The following is a 22,364-nucleotide window of genomic DNA, read 5'->3' as shown; positions in this document are numbered from 1 at the left end:
TACTTCAGTTTGAGGCTCTGCTTAGTCTCAGAAGCAGATGAGTTATAACTGCTCTGGAGTGTGGCGGGGAAGCAACAATTTTGTTTATTGGTAGCTTGGGTGCACTCGTCCATTAAACCTTTCATTGCTTTGAAAATCCATTCAGGGTCTTGCTTTTGATAGCTTATGGCAACATGTTATTCAGGTGTGGGTAGCTAGGGTCCGCACATTCAGGTGAGCATTTATAATACTTTTCCAGGCTGTCTGGTGTTTTTGTGTCCTTTCTCTGAGCCTCATCTGGCTATTACTAAGGATAGAGAATGATCAGAAACCACTCATTTTCTAGCCAAGACTAAGTGATAGGCTGGCAATAAGGCTTCCACCATGCTGATGGACATAGTCCATGTTTGCCTGCTGCAGGCTGGGCAGTTTTCTTTGAGTTCCCATAATGATGCTTAGGGGCTGAGAATGCAGGTAGTGGCAATGTAAACATATCTGAGTGATAAAAGGCAGTCTGAGAGTCTTAGGCTGTCAGTTGAGATCACTCTGCATTCATTGTCATCTCCTGGAGATTCTATGAGACAGGAGACTGTATTCTTTTCAATAATTGGCTGGTTAAGCACTAATAAATGGCTCTTTCCTATTAACATAAACTTTGACTTATTGAAGGCCAACTACTGTCTGTGGACCTCGGCTTTATTTTCCCAACATAAAATGATTCAACTGACACATTATGCCTTTGAGTTCAGAAGACATAGAATTGAGACTGGAGTTCTGGTTGGATTGTAACACTGTCTTTCCCAAGTTAGTGGTGGAAGCTCTTTCACTGGAGCCATTAAAAACCAAAATGAACAAAAGCTTTGAAACATGGAGTGCGGGGAACAACCTTGCATTGAGAAAGGGATGATGTGGTTTCCTTCTAATCTTTCCATCTCTATTTTGTGTCCAATAACATTTACTGTGTAAGGAATATATTTATGGCAAGATTTAATGGGCCAAATTTTACTCCATCTGGTTTTATCTGGGTGCTGGCCAGTTTAGTGTGAAGTCAGTGTCCATAAAGTCTAATGAAGGACTCCATGGTGTAACTGCTTTCATATGTGGTTAGGGTTATAGTTCCCATTAGCAGTTTAGGCCAGATTGTGATCTCATTTATTCCAGTGCAAATCCAGAATAATTTCATGTTGCTACTCCTGATTTGCATCAATTACTTTAAGATTAGCATGGCCCAGTATAAATAAGACTAAGATATTTTTGTACCACTGCTGCAAAATGTTCTCTTCTGTGCTTACAGAAATATGCTGTGTTGTCTCAACAGTTTTATGGGTAGAAGCCTAGCTTCAGATTTCTTTTAGAAAAAGACAAGACCAGCTGTATAATGCTCCCCAGTACTATGTTGGTGCATTGCTTCAACATTACCCTGCTCCAACAGTCTGTTTTTCCAGTGCACCACACCTGGAATGTCATTTAGATCAGACTGAAGCAGTACCAAATATAACCAGTTATACATTTGCATTTACTTTTTGTTGGTGTAATGGATCTTGAGAAAGTGTGGAAAATCAGCCACTGGTAAACAGCTGCTGAGTCTCAAAATGTCTTCCAATGCTGTCTTAGATCTGTATTCTTAGAGATCTCATCTGTTATCAAACATCTTTATTCTTATGTTACGAGGCTTAAGGCAGGGAGCAAGGCTACTGGTGAGAAATAGCTTTCCCTTATGCTGAGAGGTGATTTTATTGGGGGAAAAAGGAGGTAAGAACTTTTAATCAATTTCTTTTTGGACATATCTCAGGCACTGCAACTTACATACTGTGTTGGCAATCAATGCATACGCACAGAAAGGCAAGAGAACCCTTTACGGAAAGTGGGAGAGCTGATTTAAAATGCAAAAACTGAGAGCTTTTACTCACCTTTATTTCTTGTACTTGCTCCTTTGCAAGAGACCACTAACATAAAACCCCCTTGAACAAAATCCTTCTTATACCTGATTAAAGTGTTTTATGAATTAAGACTTGCTTCCACACACGACTGGCCAATGTGACATCTTCTTGTCTGCTACACCTGTGCTGACATCAGAGTGAAAGAATCCAGATGCCAACAGAACCAGAACTAGATTCCCTCTGCCTGCAAAGCCCCTTGTGCAGGCAGAGGGAATGTCTTCTGTGTGTCCGAAGTTTGAGCAAATCTGTCATCCAAGCTGGGTTGCATAAAGCAGAGAGCTTATCCAAATGTTTTCATATTTCATTTCTTTAGATGAAACTATCGGTGTTAAAGCTGAGTGAATAGAGTATTGCACAGGCAGAAGGAAGCCTAACAAGACAAACAAACTTACTACAACTGAGTCATGCTGGGAACATTTTTTTTCCTTATGTGTCTGAACATTTATACTGGTGCAGATAACAGGAAATTCTGGTGAAGGAATGGCACTCCACTAGGGCAGGAGGTTCATGAAGAAATGAAGGAGCTGAAGGAATTAATGAAGAATTGCATTCTGTCTTGGCTTAATATCATGATATTATAGCAGGGAAATGTGTCTTTTATATAGTACAAATGTCTGGAACTAAAAAAAAAAATGATTTTTTTTTTTAAAACAGGCTAAAATGATTTGAAGTCAGCTGGCTTGTTCTTTCCCTGTCTTTGCTAGACTGTCATTTTGATGAAACCACTTTCAAGACTTCTGCTTCTGCTTCTGTGAAAAGGGACGTAGCATGAAATTGTCAAGCTTAGCTGTTCAGGTTGTGTCTCTGCAGTGTGTTGTGAGTTTACTGATGGGGAATGCCAGATCCCTGTATTTGTTCACTCGTTGATGCTGAACTGTTTGCAATGAAGGTGTATTTCTCCATGGAAATGGCACTCAGTTATGCTTTTGAAGACTATATTTTTACTTGCTTTTTTTTTCACTAACTGATGCAGTCTCTGGACTCCCACTGGTTTATAAAGCACTTAAAAAAATACTGGACTTAGGGCAGCTTTTTGTGATATGATCAAGAAACAAACACTACATTAGAAGCACTCTTCAGCAAGCAAGAAAGCAATATTTTGTAGCAAAAAAAAGTCTGAATAAACTGGATGCCAATTCTTAGTCAGAGTTCTGTGAATGCTAAAAAGAGGGTGATCATAGTGCTAGGAGTCCTAATACACCAATTCCTGTCTTCCTGCCTTTAAATGGGATATGAGTAGGATTAAGCTTCAGGAAGCTCTTCTAGGTGGGATAATAAAGAAATAGTGCTATAAACTGCTGAATGTCCATGTGAGCTCTGGAACCAAAAGAGAGAAGAGTGGCATTTGCAGCCTATTTCCTGTTGTGTTATGGAAGGGCACTTCTGAAATTGTTTGTCCCTCTGTAAGAAAACTACTGCTTAACTTTCTCATGTAAACCATAAACCATAGATTTTTCATAACTAATTTTCATTCATAGTTTTGTGATGTTCAAACCCTTTAATGCAGTATAATTTTCTATACAATTACTATCTGTAGTTTAGTGAGGTCTGTTGATGACGCTGTGCTGTCATCATGGTTTGGCTTGAGCTCATGGTTTTAATGGTCACCAGAATAAACAAAAATGCCATGTGGGGGACAAAGTGGGACATAGAGCTCAGGATCTGTGTCTTCCGTGACACTGTAGAAGAATATGGAAGATCCAGAAAGCATCTGTGGGAACGCAAGGAAAGTTCTTTTCTGCAGAGAAGATACAGATCCGCTTTAGTTCTGAAAGTGCAGTTTTAGGTTTCAGAGGAAATTCTGTTACCTATCACAATTCCAGGTGTTCCAGAGGAGTTTGGTACCTCTGAACAATCTCAACAGGTTCAGTGCCACTTGCCTGAGTGAGTCCTGCAGACTTTGTCTTTACACGTATTTCTTTTTTGCCAGTTCAGAGTTCACCTCCTTTCAATGTCACTGTATTGAAGCGAGATCAGACATAGTTCCTTTATCCTTCTCGTTCTCTCGTTACTCTGAGGTGGCAAAGCCAGTTTTTTCAGTGTTGTGAGAGAAGATGTTTCCAGTGATCCCATATTACATAAAAAGTACATCATAACGCAATTTACACTCACCACACTGTTTCCAGGTTCTAATCTCATCGAGATGGGAATAAAGATGACAGCAGTTTGTGTAGACAGGAAGGAATTGGCTTTGAATGAACTGGCCTTTGTTAAGCCTGATAGTTTAATGTCAATTAACCAGGAGATGATGTATGAAATAGTAAATAATATTTTGTCAACTAATAAAAAAAATCAAAGTTGCACATTAATTTTCCAGTGAAATGGATCACTTCAGTGAACTAACAGCATTATTGCTTTTAAATGGACTCACCAGCAAATGTGTCTTCATTTTTGGTTTCCAGAACTGGATTCCACTTTCTAGATGTATTTATTTTTTGTATGTACTTAACGTATTAGTACTGGAAGAAATGATTTGCTATTTGTGCTCATATGATATAGCTTTTGGTCCTTGAATGGATGCCTAAAGTTTTTAAATGTTGGATTTAACTACTATTGTTTGTACATGACACACTGATTGTGTTTAGGAGAACAAAACAGTATATCTGGATCACTGAGCTATTAAAGAGGCTTTAAAGACATTAGAAGAAATATATTAGTGTTTACTCATTCATTGAATACTCCAGTCTTTTCCACATTTTCCAAGGCATCTTAATATTCTTCATCCATATATCACTTTACACAAAATTCTGAATGAGTTTTAATTCACTGAAATATTTTCCACAACACTGAGAAGTTTAACAACTAGCTAGTTCATAAAAATCAGAACATGAAAAATTACTCAACAGCCCCGGTTAGTGATCGCACTGTGGCTAGTAAGACAAACAAGTAGTAAAAAAGATGGAAAGTCTATTTGCATGCTAAAATTATTTCCCTCTAAATACTGAAAGAGATTCTCTGCAGTCAGATATTTAAACACAATTTATAAAAAAGAATGGCAGTAACTTACAAATGAGCAAGCAAACAGCAATCTGTAATTACTACAACTTCCAACTAGCTGAATTTCAGGGGATCATTTTCCTAACTTAAGTACCTTACAGATGGCATTTTGTAGAGATATGTTGAGATCAGATTGCATGTATTCCTAAAACAATTATGCAGACAGATGGTGAGATAAGTATTGTAAGAAAGACATGCAATGTTGTACATTGATTAAGCTCATCTCAGTAACTGTTAGTTGCCCTGGAATAAACTACCCTTCTTAGCAGGTTGCAGAGGATTATTTCTCTGCTTTCTTCAGGACAGGTATTTGGTTTTAGCCTTAAGTAAAAAGGTGTGATTCTTTTCCCTGAATCAGCTGAACCCTGGGTGAAAGAGTTAAGTACTGCCTTTCTCCTGCTCATTCCTCCTCCCTCTAACAGAAACCAGGGGCGAAGCAGGCATGCACTAAAACGGCATGACTGGGCAATCCTGACAGGCTTGCCCAGAATTTTGGATACATCTAACTGATCCAATTGAGAAGGGACTCAATTTAGCTCTTGCAGATTGGAAAACAGACTCCAGACTACTGTAATTCTTCTTTCAGATGTACAAATAGGAACATATAGAGTTCTCAAAGGAGCAGAGGTGCCTTTTCCATCTTTGCATAAATGCTTTGAGGTGGGTGATATACATGCCTTCAATACTGACAGCTGAGATTTTCTAAGGGCCTGAAGGAGATCTGTGATTTGGAGTTAAACCTTAAAAAAAAACCCGGATACTACGACAAGTAACTTTTGCATCTGACCATGAGAGAGGAATCCAGAAATCCCAGCAAACTGTCCATATCCCAACCATGCCCAGAAAGACCTGAGTTCTACTGAACTGGGTGAAAAAAGAAAGCATGCTGAAAGGGGATTTGCTTTGAGCTATGTGCAAGGAACTAATCACTGGCTATAGAGACCGAAATGAAGTTTCCACTCCTTTCTAGGGTTTACATTTGGGCAGGTAGCTTGCTTTCCCTAAGAACTGGGGCCACATTCCACCACTGGGCTATCTAGAGCTGTGCAGGTGAGCACTGAACATCTCCTTTGCCTTGATAAGTGCCGTTTCAGCTGGTGTTTCCATGTGAGGAGGCACCCCTTTCCCTTCCCAGGAAATGCTTTCTGCAGAAGCCACTGATCTGGAGGTAGGGATGACGATGTAGAAGTTAGTATCATCTACTTGATATGTCTGTGGGGAATGACAGCCACCACTGGTCTGTTCCCCAATGATGAGAGCTCTTCCCAGTCTCTTCATTATGTACACAAACTCTTCAGCAGCCCCAGCTGTCACAGCACTGGTAAGGATTATTAGACCTTTCTGAGAGCCATACCTCTCCCCTGCCAGATAGGACAAAAAGCATCAGACATGGTCCATTTTCAGGCACTTACATGCATAGAACAGCAAGAGAAGCCAAGACACAGCACATTTTATGTGGCATTAACAATAAAGATAACATCAACAAGAAGTTTGGAAAATTACTTTGTACTTTTGATGGTATCAAAGTACTTTTTACACTAATCCAGCTTTTATACTGTAAACCCTGTCACCCTATGTAGACCTCTTGTGCCATTAATTTCTAGTTATGAGCTCCATCATCTGGGAGAGCAGATGATAGTTACTACTGCTGGCTCTTCTGTGCCTTTGTCTTATATAGGAGCTCTGGATCCCCAAAAGACGAGTGGTTTATGCAGGTAAGGAATGTGACTTTTTCCTCTGCTCCAAAAGGAATACTCAAAGCTCTGCCAGCACCACCTTCAGTTTCACTCTCGTTTGTGCTGTAGAAACATGGCTGTCCTAGAGCTTGGTCTGCAAACTATGTAGGCAGCCTTATACGAAATGTTAATTATAGTGGTTTCCCACAGGAGTTTCATAGTCTGTAAATGGAAGCTGTTACCTGGCCTTTGTCCCAAACCTTTTAACAAATACTCTTTTATTATTAGGATATGAACCAAATTATCTCATTTTCTTACACAAATAGCTGACAGGACTAGGGGTTTTTTTTGCACTTGATTTTCAGTGTATCTGAACACATCAGCTTTTTGACAGCTTAGTTTCTACGTAATGGCCAGTGCTTCATATAACTGGGGTTTGATAACTTGACAACTACTCTAAACTGCTCTGAAAATGTAATTCTTTAAGTAAGTTACAATATGACATACAATTTTAAAGCTTAACTGTAAGAGAGGGACCAGTAGGATGGTAATTAATTTTCACACCATCTTTACTCTTCTTATTTCACTATAGATGTAATATCCATTAGAAGATCCTTTTCACAGTATACACACACATGTGTATATATATATATGTATATATAAAAATACAGGACCAGATCCAGCTCCTTTGAAGTTAATATGAGTCTGCCTGCTCTCTTTGATGGGAACTGGAATGTGTCCATAGTAATCAAATCCCTTAGCACAGCCCACCTCTCACTTCCTGGAAAAATAGATGGACCCTGCAGCCTTTGACAAAGTTTAACTATTTCAACATGTTCCAAGCCAATAATTGCAGACACCATTGTGACACCTTTCTTTAGCACTGTCTCAGCTTTAAAGGGCAAAATAATTAGACCCAATGTTTAAGCCTTCTTAGCATTCTAATTGCACTGTATGAGCACTGAAGAAGTCTATTTCTACACGTTGCAGCATCCTTTCAACTTTCATGGACAGCAAGGCAGGGTGCGTGGGGAGAGTGTGTGTGCAATACCTTGCCAAACTGACTCAGATATGCAAAATTTAGTGCTTTTCTTCCTCCCTTGTGTTCTGTGGACAAACTGTGATACTGTGGGTGCTTACATCCACTGAAATAGTGGATTCCACAGATAAAAGCGAGGAACTGCATGCAAAACAATGTGTGAGTATTGGAAGACATATTACTAGAGGTCTAAGCAGCACAGGACTTGTTTTTGTTTTCAACAACTTTCAAAAGAAACAAATGACAACTGCTGAACACAGTATTCAGCTAAACTTCTGGGAACCAGTGTGCAGACTTCTGTGCCTAACATAACCCCAGTCCTAGGAGTGATAAATTGTTATTTATTGACTGCATTGAGGGGACATGGCTGAAATGTAGATTTTTTTGTTACATTCTCTGAAGAGCTTGAGCTAATTGTGGCAGGTGCTTTTACCAAATGACTTGTAGTTTCTAATAGCCCACTTTAAAGTACTCAAGGAGGGATTTCTGAAATGAAAAGCTACAGAAAAAAGAAATTGACATTTTACCTTTGAGCTTTGTCTGGGTCCATACTTCCTTTACTGAGTCACTGGGTCTGTCGTAAACTTTGTCCAAGAGAATTTGATGTCCTTCATCAAAGAAGTATGAACACAGGATTGCTACAGAAGTGGTGGAGCCTCCAACATTGTACCTTTTCAAAAATCAAATGTATTAAGGAAACAATTGAAAATTTGTGGCAGACAGTAAATCTCCCTTCCAGGTATTGCTCCTTAACAGCTGTACTAAACAGGCTTATGGTTATATCTTGATGTATTTACATTAGTTCTTCCCTATCAGCATTTGCATGTTTATCAGAGAAACAAAATCCTGTCTGAGGGCTTTGGACTCTTATTGTCCACAAGTGACTTCAAAAGCAAACATAAAACTGAATGGTTGATTTTTTTTTTCTTGATTGCACCTGGAAAAAATCAGAAAGAAAGCAAAAGCTCTTAATCTCAGAGAAACATCAGCTTCTTGTTATTCTTCTAGGCTGAATAACCTGTCCTGTTACTGATAAAGACAGAGTGAGTCTATAACTGAAGTCTAGTGTCTAAATATAGTTTCCAGTTTAAGCAGCATATATTTGCAGAACTGTAATGTTCTTATTTCCTGTGGCACACAGTGAAAATGTTTGGTGTTTGGCACTGCACAAGCTCAGGCCTTTTCTTTCTGTGTCTATAGCTGCTTCATTTAGGACAGTCACGTTTGAAAATGTTGGCTGTGGTTTAGTTTCATATCAGCCTCTGAAGATTAAATTCACTGAGCAGTCTAAGTGTCATTGGACAGCCTCTGCTAGGAATGCACACAATGGAATGTGAAATTATTTTTATTTGTCATTTTTCACTAATATTAGTGAATACAGCACTGCAAATGTTTGTGCTTTGCTCACCAGTGGGAGATAGATATGGTGCTTTCCTGCATGTGATATTAGGAGTGCTTGGCAGAGACGTTCTAGCAAATACCTGCTAGAAAGTGGGTTTTGTTCATTCCAGTCCACAACTAAGGGTGGTTTTGGCTTTTGGTTTTGGTCTTGTCTTTTTTTTCCACTCCCAGTTCCAGAAAAGGATTAGACAATCTGTGAGGCCCCTGTTCCAAAGAGTGAAGGTGTCTCTCTGCTCTGAAGCATTTGGGAACTGTATGCTGAATTCACACTGCGAATGGCTAGAACTAAAATAAGCCCTTTTAGTGTGTCCTAGACAGTGACGTGGTGCCAAGAGGTCCTGCTTCTGCTGCACACTCCAGGAGGCAGTGAGACCCAATAGACCTAGGTTTCATGCAGCTGCTATCATGGCTGAAATGAGTGGCAAGCAAGCTGCTAGAGCAATAGAAGCTAGAGCAAGAAGGACTCTTCCTGAGACTCTCCTGCAGATAGTGAAACTGCAGAAACTTTAGTCAGTAATAATGACTGAGCAGATGCTAGAATTTTAGCTTAACCTTTAGAGACAAGTACTTAATTACAGGATTCTTGTGTGACATTATGGAAGCTCTTTAGTTTATCAGTGTCTCAACTTAGTGCTGTGAAGTTAAAAAATATGAAGTTGATGAGTGGCACAGCTGTTTCTCAGAGGGAAAGTATTAAGATGACAGACATTTTGCATTATAGATAATAATCCCATGCAAAAATGAAATTATAAAAATATGACATTCATGAATGTCCCAGCTGTTCCAGGGAGGGAAATTTGTAAGATGAGAAACATTATTCATTATGGTTAATCCCATTCAAAATTGAAATTATTTGCCTTACTGTAAAATCATAAGACTGGTTTAGGGAAAATTTGAAAAGGTAAAATGTTTGGGGTTCTTTTTCATATGTCTTCAAAGGCTGGGACTTTTGTGTGCACTCAAAGGGCTAGAAATGCATTAAATACAAAAATAATTTATCTCAAAGCAACACAAGAAAAGAACTATAATGAGATCATTTGTTACCTGGGACATGATTTTACCTTTCCTGTTTTATTGCTCCTGGCTCTAATATGACTTTTAGCTTGGAAGAAAACCAGGGCAAGAAAGAAAAGTCCCAGTGCTGTCTCAAGTCTTTTGGAAGATCATGATGCCTTTGCTGGATTTGAATTCAGTAAAGGGTGAGTTTTATTGATGGCTGCCCTGGCTTTTCTGTGCTCACATAATGAGATCTCTCTCTCTGCTCTCATTGCCATGCTCATCTTTTCTGTACACGATGTCTCTTCGCAATGCACAGTGGTTGGAATAGATGACCTTTGGAAGCCCCAACCCAAACCATTCTATGAAGCTGTACTGCAAATCCCAGAAGAATATTAACATTGCCAAATACTGAGAGCTGCATGGTGGCAATGGACATAAATGGTTCCAGCATTAAAAACAAGTTCTTACAATGGCATTCTTTTCTTTAGTTGATACTTGTAGTGTTCTGACCTCACAAACCAAAAACTGGACTAAGCCAAGGGAATAATTTACCTAAATATTCTATGCAAAATGTACATTGGTGATAGTCATCATCTCTGGCAAAGAATGGATGTCATCTTCTGCCTCCTAAGATTTGCAGCACTTTTGACACACTGGAATGTCCAATAGAGTGCAGGCATATGATACTGTAGCTTGGTGCAGCAGGATCTAGGATTGCTAAAAGTACCTTTATGCCAACTTTCTGTGCCAGTGTACAGGAGGACTCATGATCATTATCTCATTAATTAACACTTCGGGTATAGCAGATTAAGTGCTGTAATACAGCTTGTCATAGCCTGTTTTGGTTTTTTTTTGACTGTTCAATCATTTGATCACTGCCTGCAGTAGATTTAATTAAGGCATTTACATGATCAATAAATACAAAGCACATGCAGAGTTAGAATAGAAAGGAATCAGAGAAAGAAAACAGATGTGACATTGAGGATTGTGTTCTGCAACATAGTCCCTAAATTTGCCTATTTAGTTCTAAACATCTCAAGTGATGGTATGATTTATCTTGAGATATACTTCTAGACTGTTATTGTTTTCCTTGGCTGTTTTCCTTTTCTCATTTAATCCCAGCGACTTTAGCCTGTAAACAAGACGGTAAGCCACGTAAAGCCAATTCACTGTTACAAATAAAAATGCTGTTTTGAAAGAGCTTTGGTTATTTGCCACTCAAAGGTTTACCTCATGTCTATGATTAATGCATCTGTGTGAACAATTTTCTTCCAAACATGTTCTACCAGTAGGTCGGACACCTGGGTTAGAAGTTCACAATCTCCAAACATATCAAATCTCAGATAGCCGATGTTGTTTTCAAATACATTTGTATGGAATGAAAATTTAATCAGGTCTTCAAATACTTCTGGGGAAGGCATCTGAAAGAATTTGGAAAAACAAAATAAATCATTTGCTGGCACCGATAACTTGGCATAAGATTTAAAAAGAAATATGTGGGTCAGGTTTAGTGGGACATACGTGAGGAATGTGACCATGTTTGAAGAACATAACAAAAGATAGTAAGATTTTTGTATATTAAACATAGATTGGAATTGGCTGCTGCATTGTTTGCCCAGTGCAGGGTGCTTTCACAGGATCTGGATGAGGCACCTATTTGCCAGGGTTTGGTTTATTTTTCAAAAATACCAGAATTTCCTTGGATCAAAGAGGCTAAGAAGGCTACCAGAGCCTTTTCTCAGCCTCCAGCACAGGCCACTGTCCCAGGCCTGACATGCAAGCCTACTTGTTTGCTTTAGCAGTTCTTTCTAATAAGGCACTCGAGATTTTGTAATCTCTTGATTTGCCTCAGCTGACAAACAGCTGCTGGCTACAGGTAAGGAAGGCCTCAGACGTTCTTAATGACCCAGTCCCCGTGACAGTAAGAAACCTGATGTATTGGGCATGTGCTGGGATACTCATGAGGCAGACATGTTAAATCTCTTATATAGTGGCATGTGCCTGGAGTCTCACATGTTAGGCTGTGATTAATTTAAATTTGTTTAGCTTATGTTATTAAAAAGCAATAATTTTGTAATTGCAATGTGTAGTAAACTAAAACAATTATGCTAGTAACCCTTGCATGCATTGAGCCATAGCCTGCTCCAGTTGCTAAACTTCTGTTCTCCATGCATGTGTCAGAAAATGGAAGATTCTCCTTCAGCTTAAAGAGATAAGGCTTTGGGATACATATGAATTCCATGACCTTCAGCACATTGTCCTTTTCTCCTCAGAGTTGCTGTGAAAATTATTTTATACTTGCTTTTTAATCATTTCTCCTCTGCTATAGCTCAGCCCCAGATAATCTGTACTTTTGCAGCTGAAAGAATGAGTCTGAAATCAGCCATGTTCTAAAAAGTACTCTCCTACCATGCGATATGCCACAGAAATCTGGAGTCATTTGGGCTTTCTGCAGCTGTAGAGGAGCAGGCAATCTCCTGCCCTACACGCAGTGCTCTGGCCTGGGGTTGCACTCCTGTCAAAAGTAGATTTGCCATAACAGAAAGTGGCTTTCCAAGGTGTGTGAATGCAGCAATATTTGTCACAGCTCAAGCACTAAAGTGCTTCTCCTCATTTACCTGGGGGAAAATTACCCACTATACCACAGTTCTGTCTATCCTGGGCTTCTTCATCATTCAGTGCCAAAATCTGAAACATTAATTGAAAAGCCCTGTCAGCCAGTAGTTGTTAGTCTGATGGCAAGAGCAAGCTGTGCTGTGTCCTGCTGTGTACCCTTCCTTCTCAATGTACCTTGTGAAAATAACCATTCTATCTACAAAGTAAACATATCTGTCCAGCACTACCGAGTTTGTCATTTCTAATCCACTTCCCAGTGACAGCAATGCTACTTGATCTGCCCACTGTACTTTGATTATCAAACCACAGTTTTGAAGAATATATCCAGCATGCATTGCATTGTTCTGACAGAGCTTGTATCTAGTTCAGAGGTACTGGTAGCCCCAGGAGAAAAAAGTCATCACTCATTGGTAATATCTACAAATAAAATTGATGTGTTACAGCCACTTGCTAATGATATTTTAAGTGAACACACAGATTTCTTAGCTCTGTATCTAGCAGTAATTGTTATATGCATACCCATAAGCATGTTGATTAAGAATATCCTTTCTGTCTATGTCTGGAGATGTTCTTTTTTCTACTTGTTTTACTGTGCTGCATCACATATTTGTACATTGAGGAGTTCAGTACTTGCTAGCAGTGTTGCTAATGACTCCAAATTCATTATAGACTTTAAGGTGGGCAAACTGTTCCTTAAGTCTCACATCCCATAGAGTAAAACGAATATGAAAGAATCTCAAAGAAACTCTTCTTTGTCTTCATGGCTACAGGAAAAAATATGAAAAAAAAATTCTAGAGGTGCTAACACCAGAAGTCAGATGAAAAGCACTCCAAATGTAATTTTCAGGGAATGGGGAAAGCCTCTTAATTTTTAAGCAAAAGAGGTAAGGAGGCTGGGACTCACAGCACAGAGTTGCTGTCCCAGAAAACTGCAGCTTCATGACACTGGCATATCAGCCATGTGCTCTTGGTACCTAAGGAGATAAGTCTAGCTTTAGAAAAGCTACAGAGTCCTCTTGTTTGGAAGGCAGACCTCTTTTTGCAGGCCAAGGGCAAGTGGAACAGGATGCAGCTGAAAGTAAGATACTCCTGCTCAGCCGAGGCAATGTTTACATACAAATGGTTTGATGTTAAATATAAACCCTCAGGTGCCTCAGAAAGAACACTATAAACAATGTGGCTATACTAAAGAGCCTCCAAGCTAACAGCACTTATGCCAAAGAAGAATAATTTTTTCATTAACTATATATGGTCTCCAGACCTATTTTGTGGTTTTCTTACATGAGTGGCCTAATTGGAGCAAGTGATGTGACATAAAATAGGACCTAGAATGCTGCCCTAAGACTCATGCATGGAGTTTCATCCCTGATTTTGCTACTGACACATAGTCCCATCTTGGGCAAACTACTTTTCCAATTGTGCCTGTTCCCTCTTTTCTCCCCTTTCCCCTGTCTCCTAATTGTTTTGTCTATTTTAGATGGAAACTGCATTTTCACAGTTAATTTTGTGCTGAGCACTGTAGTAACGTGACACTGATTTCCACTAAGATTGCTAGTGCTGTCACCTGCCAGCTGTTAGAATATTATCAGCCAGTACCCTTGTAACATTGCAGATCCTGAGACTGGTTTAACAGCCATGAGATTTTGGGGCTGGATGGTAGGGTTGTGTCCTTCTTTCTTAAAAGAACATTTGGGTTCCTTGTGTACCCTCCTGGGATGGGATAGAGTGGAATAATCTACCCTAGTAGGTCCTCCAGCTCAAGGACTGAGCAGGATCAGCTATATCCCTGACAGCTGATTCTCACTTGCTCTTAAAAGTACCCATATTACTGACTGACTTCCAGGCAATCCAGTCTAGTACGTCACTAGATGTTTTTAGAGTCTAGTGTAAACAGAGTTCACTACTTTCTACAAATTAAGTGCATTGCTTCTTGGACTATTTACCACAGACAAGGGAACAGATTATTCCTTCATATTTGAAACGGCCTCTTACGTTATCTGAAGACTGTTTTCACATCTCCTCTCAGTTTTCTGCTCTCTGGAATAAACAACTAAAACCTTTAAAACTTTCTCCAGATGACTCTTATTCAGCCTATGCCTATTCCTCTCTTATGCTATCTCCCTAGTTGAGCCACTTTCTTTCCAGGAAAACATTGCACAGCACCGTACATAGTATACTCTAGCTGAATGTAGTGGAAGAGTTTGCATTTCTTATTGATTATATCCCTCCTTATCCATTCGAGTTTGACAATTAACTGTAGCAGCTTGATTGTACTGACTTGTGTTAGAATCATAGAATCATAGAATCATAGAATCAACCAGGTTGGAAGAGACCTCCAAGATCATCCAGTCCAACCTATCACCCAGCCCTATCCAGTCAACTAGACCATCTTATGTTCATCTTATGAACTTCAGAGAGTGCATATATTTTTTCACAGGACTTGCCCAAAACAAGCTGTCTGACTTCTAAAGCTGTGCAATCAGTTGCTATCACCCTAGAAACTGTAAGAACCCTGCATGTATTCTTATTTAGCCTCATCTGGCTTTTTACTGATTTTTTCTCCATTCCCTGCCACCTAGAACTGTAGCTTTGAATCCTAATCCTGCCCTTCAATGTACCAAGAGAGCCAGGATTGAGAGTTTATCACAAGAAGGATATGAAACCCTCGGTGATGGTGCACTGAAAAGAGATAGAAGAGGTTAAGGATCCCAGTCCACATTGAGAATGTACAGGGCAGAGTGAGAAGCTGTACTTTCACCTCGCGAAGGGCCTTCTTGTAACATACTCATTGCAAGCTAGTGAGCAGCTATTTTCTAGTCAATGCCCTGGAAGATTACAGGTGAAAGCAAAATTTGGAAACATAATTCATGGCTAAATTTTTATTTTCATCCAAACCCCATTGAAAGTTCTTAAAATATACTGTAATATTAATGACAATGGAGAAAAAAAATCAGCCTAAATCATTCTCTTTAATGGGATTGTAACTGCAAATGTAGCTGCACTGAACTTGAGTATCAGGATCAGAGGATGAAAGGAGCTATGAAAAGAGCAAAACTGATTAACCAAATGTCATATTTCTTTCTGCACCAAATACAAGAAACAAGAATGAATTGCAAATGGTCGTGAGTCAATGAGAGTTAAACATGTGTCTTTTTTGGCTTTCATAAACCTGTATAATTCCACACCGACTTTACAGTGGTTATGTTGATACAAGTCAGCATTGTATGAACCCACAACATTTTCCTCTCACCTCTTAGCAAGAGATGTAGCAATTTGATTGTCTATTTTGTCACTTCAAGGCTGAGTATTTTGATTTCACTCATTAATGGAAGGACATAATCAAGCACAACACTCTGCTATACACATTATTTGTCTGGGAAAAGAAGGAATAATTTCTTTTTATAAAGAACTCATTTTTATCTTTCACTCTGATAATAATTTTCAGCTACTTATCTAAAATAGTAATGTAAAGACTCTCTTACATGTGAACACTGCATTAAAAGTATTTTGATATTATCAAGGGGCCAAAAGAGTCACTCAGGGAGACTCATTACTTAAAACTGACATAACAACTTTGTTGAAACCATGCATCAGTTCTTTCATAGCTTCTTTACAATACTCAGATATTCATGAACTTTCAGTATGGAAAGGGAGGTATGACTGGAAGGAGAGAGGCAAATGGAAAATAAGATGTAGGGCTTACTGAACTGCACATCAGCAGGCTTACAGAGCTCTGCCTTATGAGCAAAATGCTAATTTCTAAATTACAAACAATCTATACAACGTTTGCCTCTGGGAAGTCTGACTTTGGTAAGTGGCATTTATGCAATTCTAGCTCTGGCTAGAATTGACCTTGCAGCTGGCATAGAGGAGACATATTCACTACCTAGTATTATGCTTCAGCAGCTCTTCTAGTGTAGCAGATGCAAAGGTCTACGTGCATTTCACTTTTCTGTCTCTTATGTCCCATCCCATCCTTCTTGCAGTTAGTCATCATTGCTTTCATTTAATTGTGCTGGAATTGCTTCACTGTCAAGGTCATTATCAAGAAAATCCCACTGTTGAGGGAGAGAGTGACTTGGAAGGTAGATAGCACATAGAGAAAACCTATCTCTTCAGCTTTTGAGGAATGAATGTGATACAGAGTAAAAGAGCCACTATGTCCATCTGTAGGAATGCTAAAAAAATATTTAAGAATGCAATTAGTGCTATCATATAAGCTTCACTGTAATCTTAAGGTATCTGCTTTCTGGGGTAGTGGTATGAGGTATTCCTGAAATGTTCTGCACATAATATGCCGCTTGACTCTGCAAAAGCAAAGCAGGAAATGAAGGTACTCTTGCTGCCCAGTGCTCTGAGGAATAGCTACATTTTCTTTTACCTCTATTACAAGTAAAAGCCTTTACTTCAGTGCCTCTGTTCACTCAGCTTCTTTTCTCTCTTTAATGCCTTAAGACAGCTCTCTTGTCCCTCTGCCTCCCAGTTTCCTCAAGCACTATGAGGCAATGCATATGCCTTTGGAAACAATTTTAGCTTCACAAGAGACCTATGCTTCACTTCTGCTGTTTATATATTATTTTGCCTTGAACAAACCTCACGTTTGTCCTGATTTGCATCCACACTGATATGATTTTACTCTTATGGATGCATCCCCAGCCTCTTCCATTTATTTGGTTGACAAATAACTGAACTAAACAGAAGCAGCAATTAGTGTAATAGCATTTCCTCACTAGTGCTATCAGAATCAGAATTTCTCATCACGTACCAGATGCGATACATCCTGTTCTCAACATTCAGGCTCTGAATAAAGTAAATAACGTTTGAATAAGTGAAAACAGAACAGTGACTAACTTGCAATATAGATCCTCTTTGTAGAGTGAGAAGTCATGACGTATGCTGACTTGTTGCTAACAATTTAGCAGCAAGATCTAGCAAAAATGTTCTTAGAGTGGAGCTTTCTACACCCAGCAAGTGTAGGAGGGAAAGAGAGTGATGGAATAGAAAAACAATTTAATGATTTCTATTTAAGCTTAAAGGGGGCAGCATCTCTTGGCTAACAAATTTGAAATAACTGCCTTCCCTTAGCAGTGCTTAGACTTTGTTCCTGACCTTCTTGTTGGAGATAATATCACAAAGGTCATGCCTACTTTAAATCATGCATGCCAAAATCTTCAGAGGGTAGAAGACCACAGATTTCCTCCCCCAGGAACCATTTAATAGTTACCTGACACTGGGTATACTTTGGTTCATTGCAAAGGAATATGCACTCTCTTCAAAAAGTAATTTTATGAGTCCCTGGAGACGAGGAGTCTCTGACAGCCATGGTAGAGCAGTAGGCAGAAAAGAGCTAAATCCACCCGAGAGATCAGGTTATCCTAACTCTCCCTTTAATTTGAGGGTGGAATTTTAACAAGTGCTCCTGGGAGCTCCCTCAAGCACAACAATGAACAAGAAAGACTGCCAAGGAAGAACAGTGTATAAATACACAGGCTCAGCACAAAGCACAGACTGTTATGCAAACCACAGAGCAAGGGAAAAAGTAGATTATGAAAAATCATTTTCTCCCTGGGCTCACTTAACTTCCACCCAGATACTTCTTCCAAAGTGTTTCTAGGTCACTGGGTAACTGTCTGATGCTGAGCATGAGATACAATCAGGTGAACTTTCTACTGTCACTAGCAAAGGAGTTGCCTGTTCTTCTGGTATAACAGAAGTCAGGTACAACCATTTTATACAGAAAAATCCATTAAAAAGTATGTGGCTGCATGTTTGGTGGGTTTCATGCATTTACTCTGTCCAACCAAATTGTTCTTAAATTACAGACTTGGTTTGTAACTGGTGAATGTCTGCATTACAGCTTGAAAAGCCACAGCACTGAAGTAGAGATCACAGAGACTGAGGTATCGTCCCTCTAACTGTGAAGCCCTGAGTATTTACTTGTGCAGATGGCAACTGAAAGAGATTCACAGCCTAAGGGCTATTCCCAAAATGCACGCAACCAGAGCTACCACCTACTATGACAAGCTACTACCCTGACTCGCCTTAGTGTCAGAGATCTCAGTCTCTAAAACCTGCTCAGACTCTAGCTTCTCATCTGAGTACAGCTAAATCCTGGTGGGTTTATGATATGTGCTAGAAACTTGATAAGGTATCTGACTTGGCGCTCCCATTCTAGCTGACCTCAGTATAGCTGGGTACAAGAGAACTGTACCTGTTTTGGCATGATTCCTGGGATGCTGTCCTTGGCATGTTCAGGGATGTAGAATAATTTCAGGTACTCATCACCAGAAAGAGCTTGCAAGTCAGCAGTCACCGTTCTGGCCAGTTCCTCTTCTGAAGTAACCCTTTTATAACTGTCTTTGTTGATGTTCTTGGTGAGGTTGGATGCTACAACAGTCCCAATGTCCACAAAGGCATAATTATCTGCTACAAGCTTGCCCACAGTTTTCAGTGTCTGTGGCACCTGGGCACGCAGGTTGGCAATGTGCTGAGCTACAGCCATGGCTTCATTGGCCTGAACGGTGATGTGTGGCTCCACTCCAGACACACTCCACACTTTGCCAGTGATTGGGCTGAGCACCACTTGGCTGGGGATGGAGGCATATAGGGAACTGTTACCAACACGATAAATGCCCACTGACAGGGAACCACCTACTGTGGGCTCACCAATAACTGTGGCCCGGTGAAGATCCTTCATAGATCGAGTGAAAGCTTCAGCTGCTGAGCCACTCATATGGCTCGTTAGGATGTAGATATCCTTGAGAGAGCCATATCTCTTGCCAGTGACTTGGGGGAGAGTCCACACCTCTGTGCTGTGGGAGGTACTACGATCAAAGACAGTGTAGAGGTGTTGTCGAGGCTCAGGATCAAAGAAGTAGGAACAAAGTATTGGGATGGCAGTGGAGTAGCCACCTGTGTTGTACCTCATGTCAATAATCATGGCATCAGTGTCCACCAGCTTGTTCCATACCATCTGCAACAGCTGGGGCCCAATGGCTTTCACTGTTTCTGCCTCAGCCATCATATCAAAGCGAAGGTAGCCCACATTGCCTGGCAATACTTCGATTTTGAAGAGTGCCTCAATGATGTAGCTTAGCTCCTCAGGACTGGGTATCATGCTGGGAATCTGTTCTTCTGGTGTTGGTTCAACATGGCTATGGAAGACATGAAGCCGGTGGTCCCCTGAGGCCTCCTGCAAGTCACTGGTAAGCTGAGAAGCCAATGTCTCAAAGTCTACTGCTGATCGATAACCTCCTTGAGCCCGTTTGGTGCTGAGCATAGCACTGACCTTACCAGCCACTTCTGGGATAGCATAGTGAGCCTCAAGCAGTTGCCCAGTACCCTCTAAAAGTACTCCCATGTTCTTGTGGAAAGCTAGCACCTCTTCAGCCTTCTCCAGTGCATCCTCAGCCAACACTATGGCATCAGGCACAACTCCTCCACCCATCCAGCTTTCCCCATGGTTGTCAATGAAGGTGATAACAGGAACTGTGATAGTTAGGCCACAGGTTATTCCCTGCTCAGGCTGCAGCAGAGGGAAGGTGCGGGTGTGTGAGAGGCTTCCTGCTGTGATCTCACCAATCAGTGTGGCACGACCCAGGGACTGCATGAGGTAAGCAAACTCCTCAGCAGCTGTGGCAGTGTGGTGGCTGGTGAGCAGGTAGATGCCACGCTGAGAGCCATAGGGCTGACCCAGCAGTTCTGCCTGGCTGTTGTGCTCCTGTGTGTGATTGGTGCGCCTGTCGTAGGTTGTGAAGAGATGGACTGGGCCAGCGGCAGGATCTTGGAAATAGGAGAGTAGCACAGGCACAGCAGAGGAGGAGGGCCCCCCAGGATTGTATCGTAGGTCCATGATCAAGTTCTCTGTATTTTGGAGGGGCTCCCACACTTTGCGGACAATGTAAGGTCCCAGCTTAGCAAGCACAGAGGCATCTGCAAACTCATCAAAGCGCATGTAGCCAACATTGCCTGGCAACACTGACACCTTAAAAACAGTATCCACCAAGGCATGCAGCAGTTGCTCGTTGTCAGGTAAGCTAGCTGCCACTGCAATGGGCTTCTCAGCTGGGGGTGCAGCCATTTCACCTGGCATCATGACTCGAACCAACAAGCGAGGATCTTCGGATAAGGTCTGCATGTCAGTGTTGAGCTTGGTGGCCAGGTCCTCTGCTGACTGCACAGAAGAGAAGTCAGAGGTGGCAAGGTGCCGCAGCAGCGCTGGCACCCGCTCCACTAAGCTGTAGTAGTCCTTTATTATATTTGTGAGGTGGCTTAGGGTGCCAGGCACTGCTCTGCGCACTGCCAGGATATCCAAGGATTTTTGCAAGGCTTGTTCTGCCTCAGTAGCCACAGATGGCACCACCCCACTCACCTCCCAGCTCTGTCCACCCCCACTCAAAGGGCTCACAGATCGTGACACAGGAACCATCATATAGAAATTGGAGAGGCCAATACGCAGCTTCTGGATGTCCAGTGAGCCCCCAGCAGTCTTCTCCCCGACAGTGATAGCCCTGTTCATGTGTTTGAGTATGTAAGCCACATCTTCAGCCACTCCTGTGGTATGGTGGCTGATCAAAACAATGACATCCTTGTCTTTGCTATATCTCTCTCCCAACACCTTTGGCAGTGTCCATATCTCTGTGGTGGTGTTGGAGGGCCGATTGTATACAGTCTCGACGTGCAACAACTTGTCTTCTTCATGCAAATATGAGATGATAAAGGGGAGACCAGAAATCTGACCCCCCGTGCTGTGACGGAGATCAATCACCAGGGCAGATGTCTCTGTCAGTGTCTTCCACACTTTGTCCACTAGAAAAGCTCCAACTTTCTCCACAACTTCCTGTCCTATGATATAATCAATTCTCAGGTAGCCAACGTTGCCCTCCAGCTTGTCATACATAACCACATGCTCAATAAGACTCAGCAACTGTTCACGAGTTGGGGAAGCCTCAGCTTCTTGTTTGGGACCTGCATGCGATGATGGCTCATAGGAAATCACCAGTCTTGGGTCATTAAGAGCCCCTTGCACTCCAGCTGTCAAGACACTGGCCAGCATTTTTGGATCTGAGATGTCCAGGATCTCCCCACTCTTGATTGCTTGTTCAATGGCTTCTTGCATTCCCACCAGGTTTTCAGGATAGCAGTAGTTATCCAGAAGGACTTTAGCCATGTCCAGCACTAGAGTCGGCTGAAAGATTTCCTCAGCTGGTATGATGCACATGATCAGTGCTGAAAACAGGAAGAAATGTGTCCTGATCATTTTATCTTTGTGTGGAATAAAAAAGAAGGAAAGAAGTCATAAGCTCTTATCAACCAGGATGAATGTAGCTTTCCAACGACTCTCTGTGAACCACGCTGAAATCCTTGTGTTGAATCCAGGGGCACAGCCCAGATAAAAATCTTTTATCTGCACTAAACCTTTAATCTCATTAAAATGGAGTGCATCATCTGAAGTGCACCAATAGAAGATGTTCAGCTCCTTACTACTTCACAGCCCTCTTATGAAACTGTAATAAACTTCAACCATCAAGGAAGATCTTTCTGGCAGTTACTTGTTTTGAAAAGGTAATGCATTTCCTGTTATGAACTGCTCCTGGCTCATCATGCCAATGGATTATTTCAAGGCAAAACTTTGATTTTAACCACATTAGAACAGCACTTGTCTAGGCTCTTACTATTATTTATGAAAAGCTTATAGCAGGAGATTCTGCAGTGACT

The 22,364-nt window shown here is 40.9% G+C and overlaps 1 protein-coding gene across 2 annotated transcripts; it reads right to left on the bottom strand.

The window, feature by feature from the left end:
• Positions 1 to 5,902: 5,902 nt before the first annotated feature.
• On the bottom strand, positions 5,903 to 21,906 carry RBP3 (retinol binding protein 3). Of its 2 annotated transcripts, XM_064145630.1 has the most exons (4): positions 18,859 to 21,906; positions 11,262 to 11,452; positions 8,159 to 8,301; positions 5,903 to 6,277 (listed from the first exon to the last, which is right to left on the bottom strand). In XM_064145630.1, the coding sequence occupies exons 1-4, from the start codon at positions 21,904 to 21,906 to the stop codon at positions 5,949 to 5,951; spliced, it is 3,711 nt and encodes a 1,236-aa protein (XP_064001700.1). In that variant the 3' UTR covers positions 5,903 to 5,948. The 2 variants fall into 2 exon arrangements, 1 of the variants encoding a protein (XP_064001700.1); XR_010302682.1 differs by lacking the exons at positions 5,903 to 6,277; positions 8,159 to 8,301; positions 18,859 to 21,906 and adding an exon at positions 11,553 to 11,761 and having other exon boundaries at positions 11,376 to 11,452.
• Positions 21,907 to 22,364: the final 458 nt, after the last annotated feature.

Source organism: Pogoniulus pusillus, chromosome 6, assembly GCF_015220805.1.
Source record: "Pogoniulus pusillus isolate bPogPus1 chromosome 6, bPogPus1.pri, whole genome shotgun sequence".
Lineage (NCBI taxonomy): Eukaryota > Metazoa > Chordata > Aves > Piciformes > Lybiidae > Pogoniulus > Pogoniulus pusillus.
This window is presented reverse-complemented; position numbering and strand designations above follow the sequence as displayed.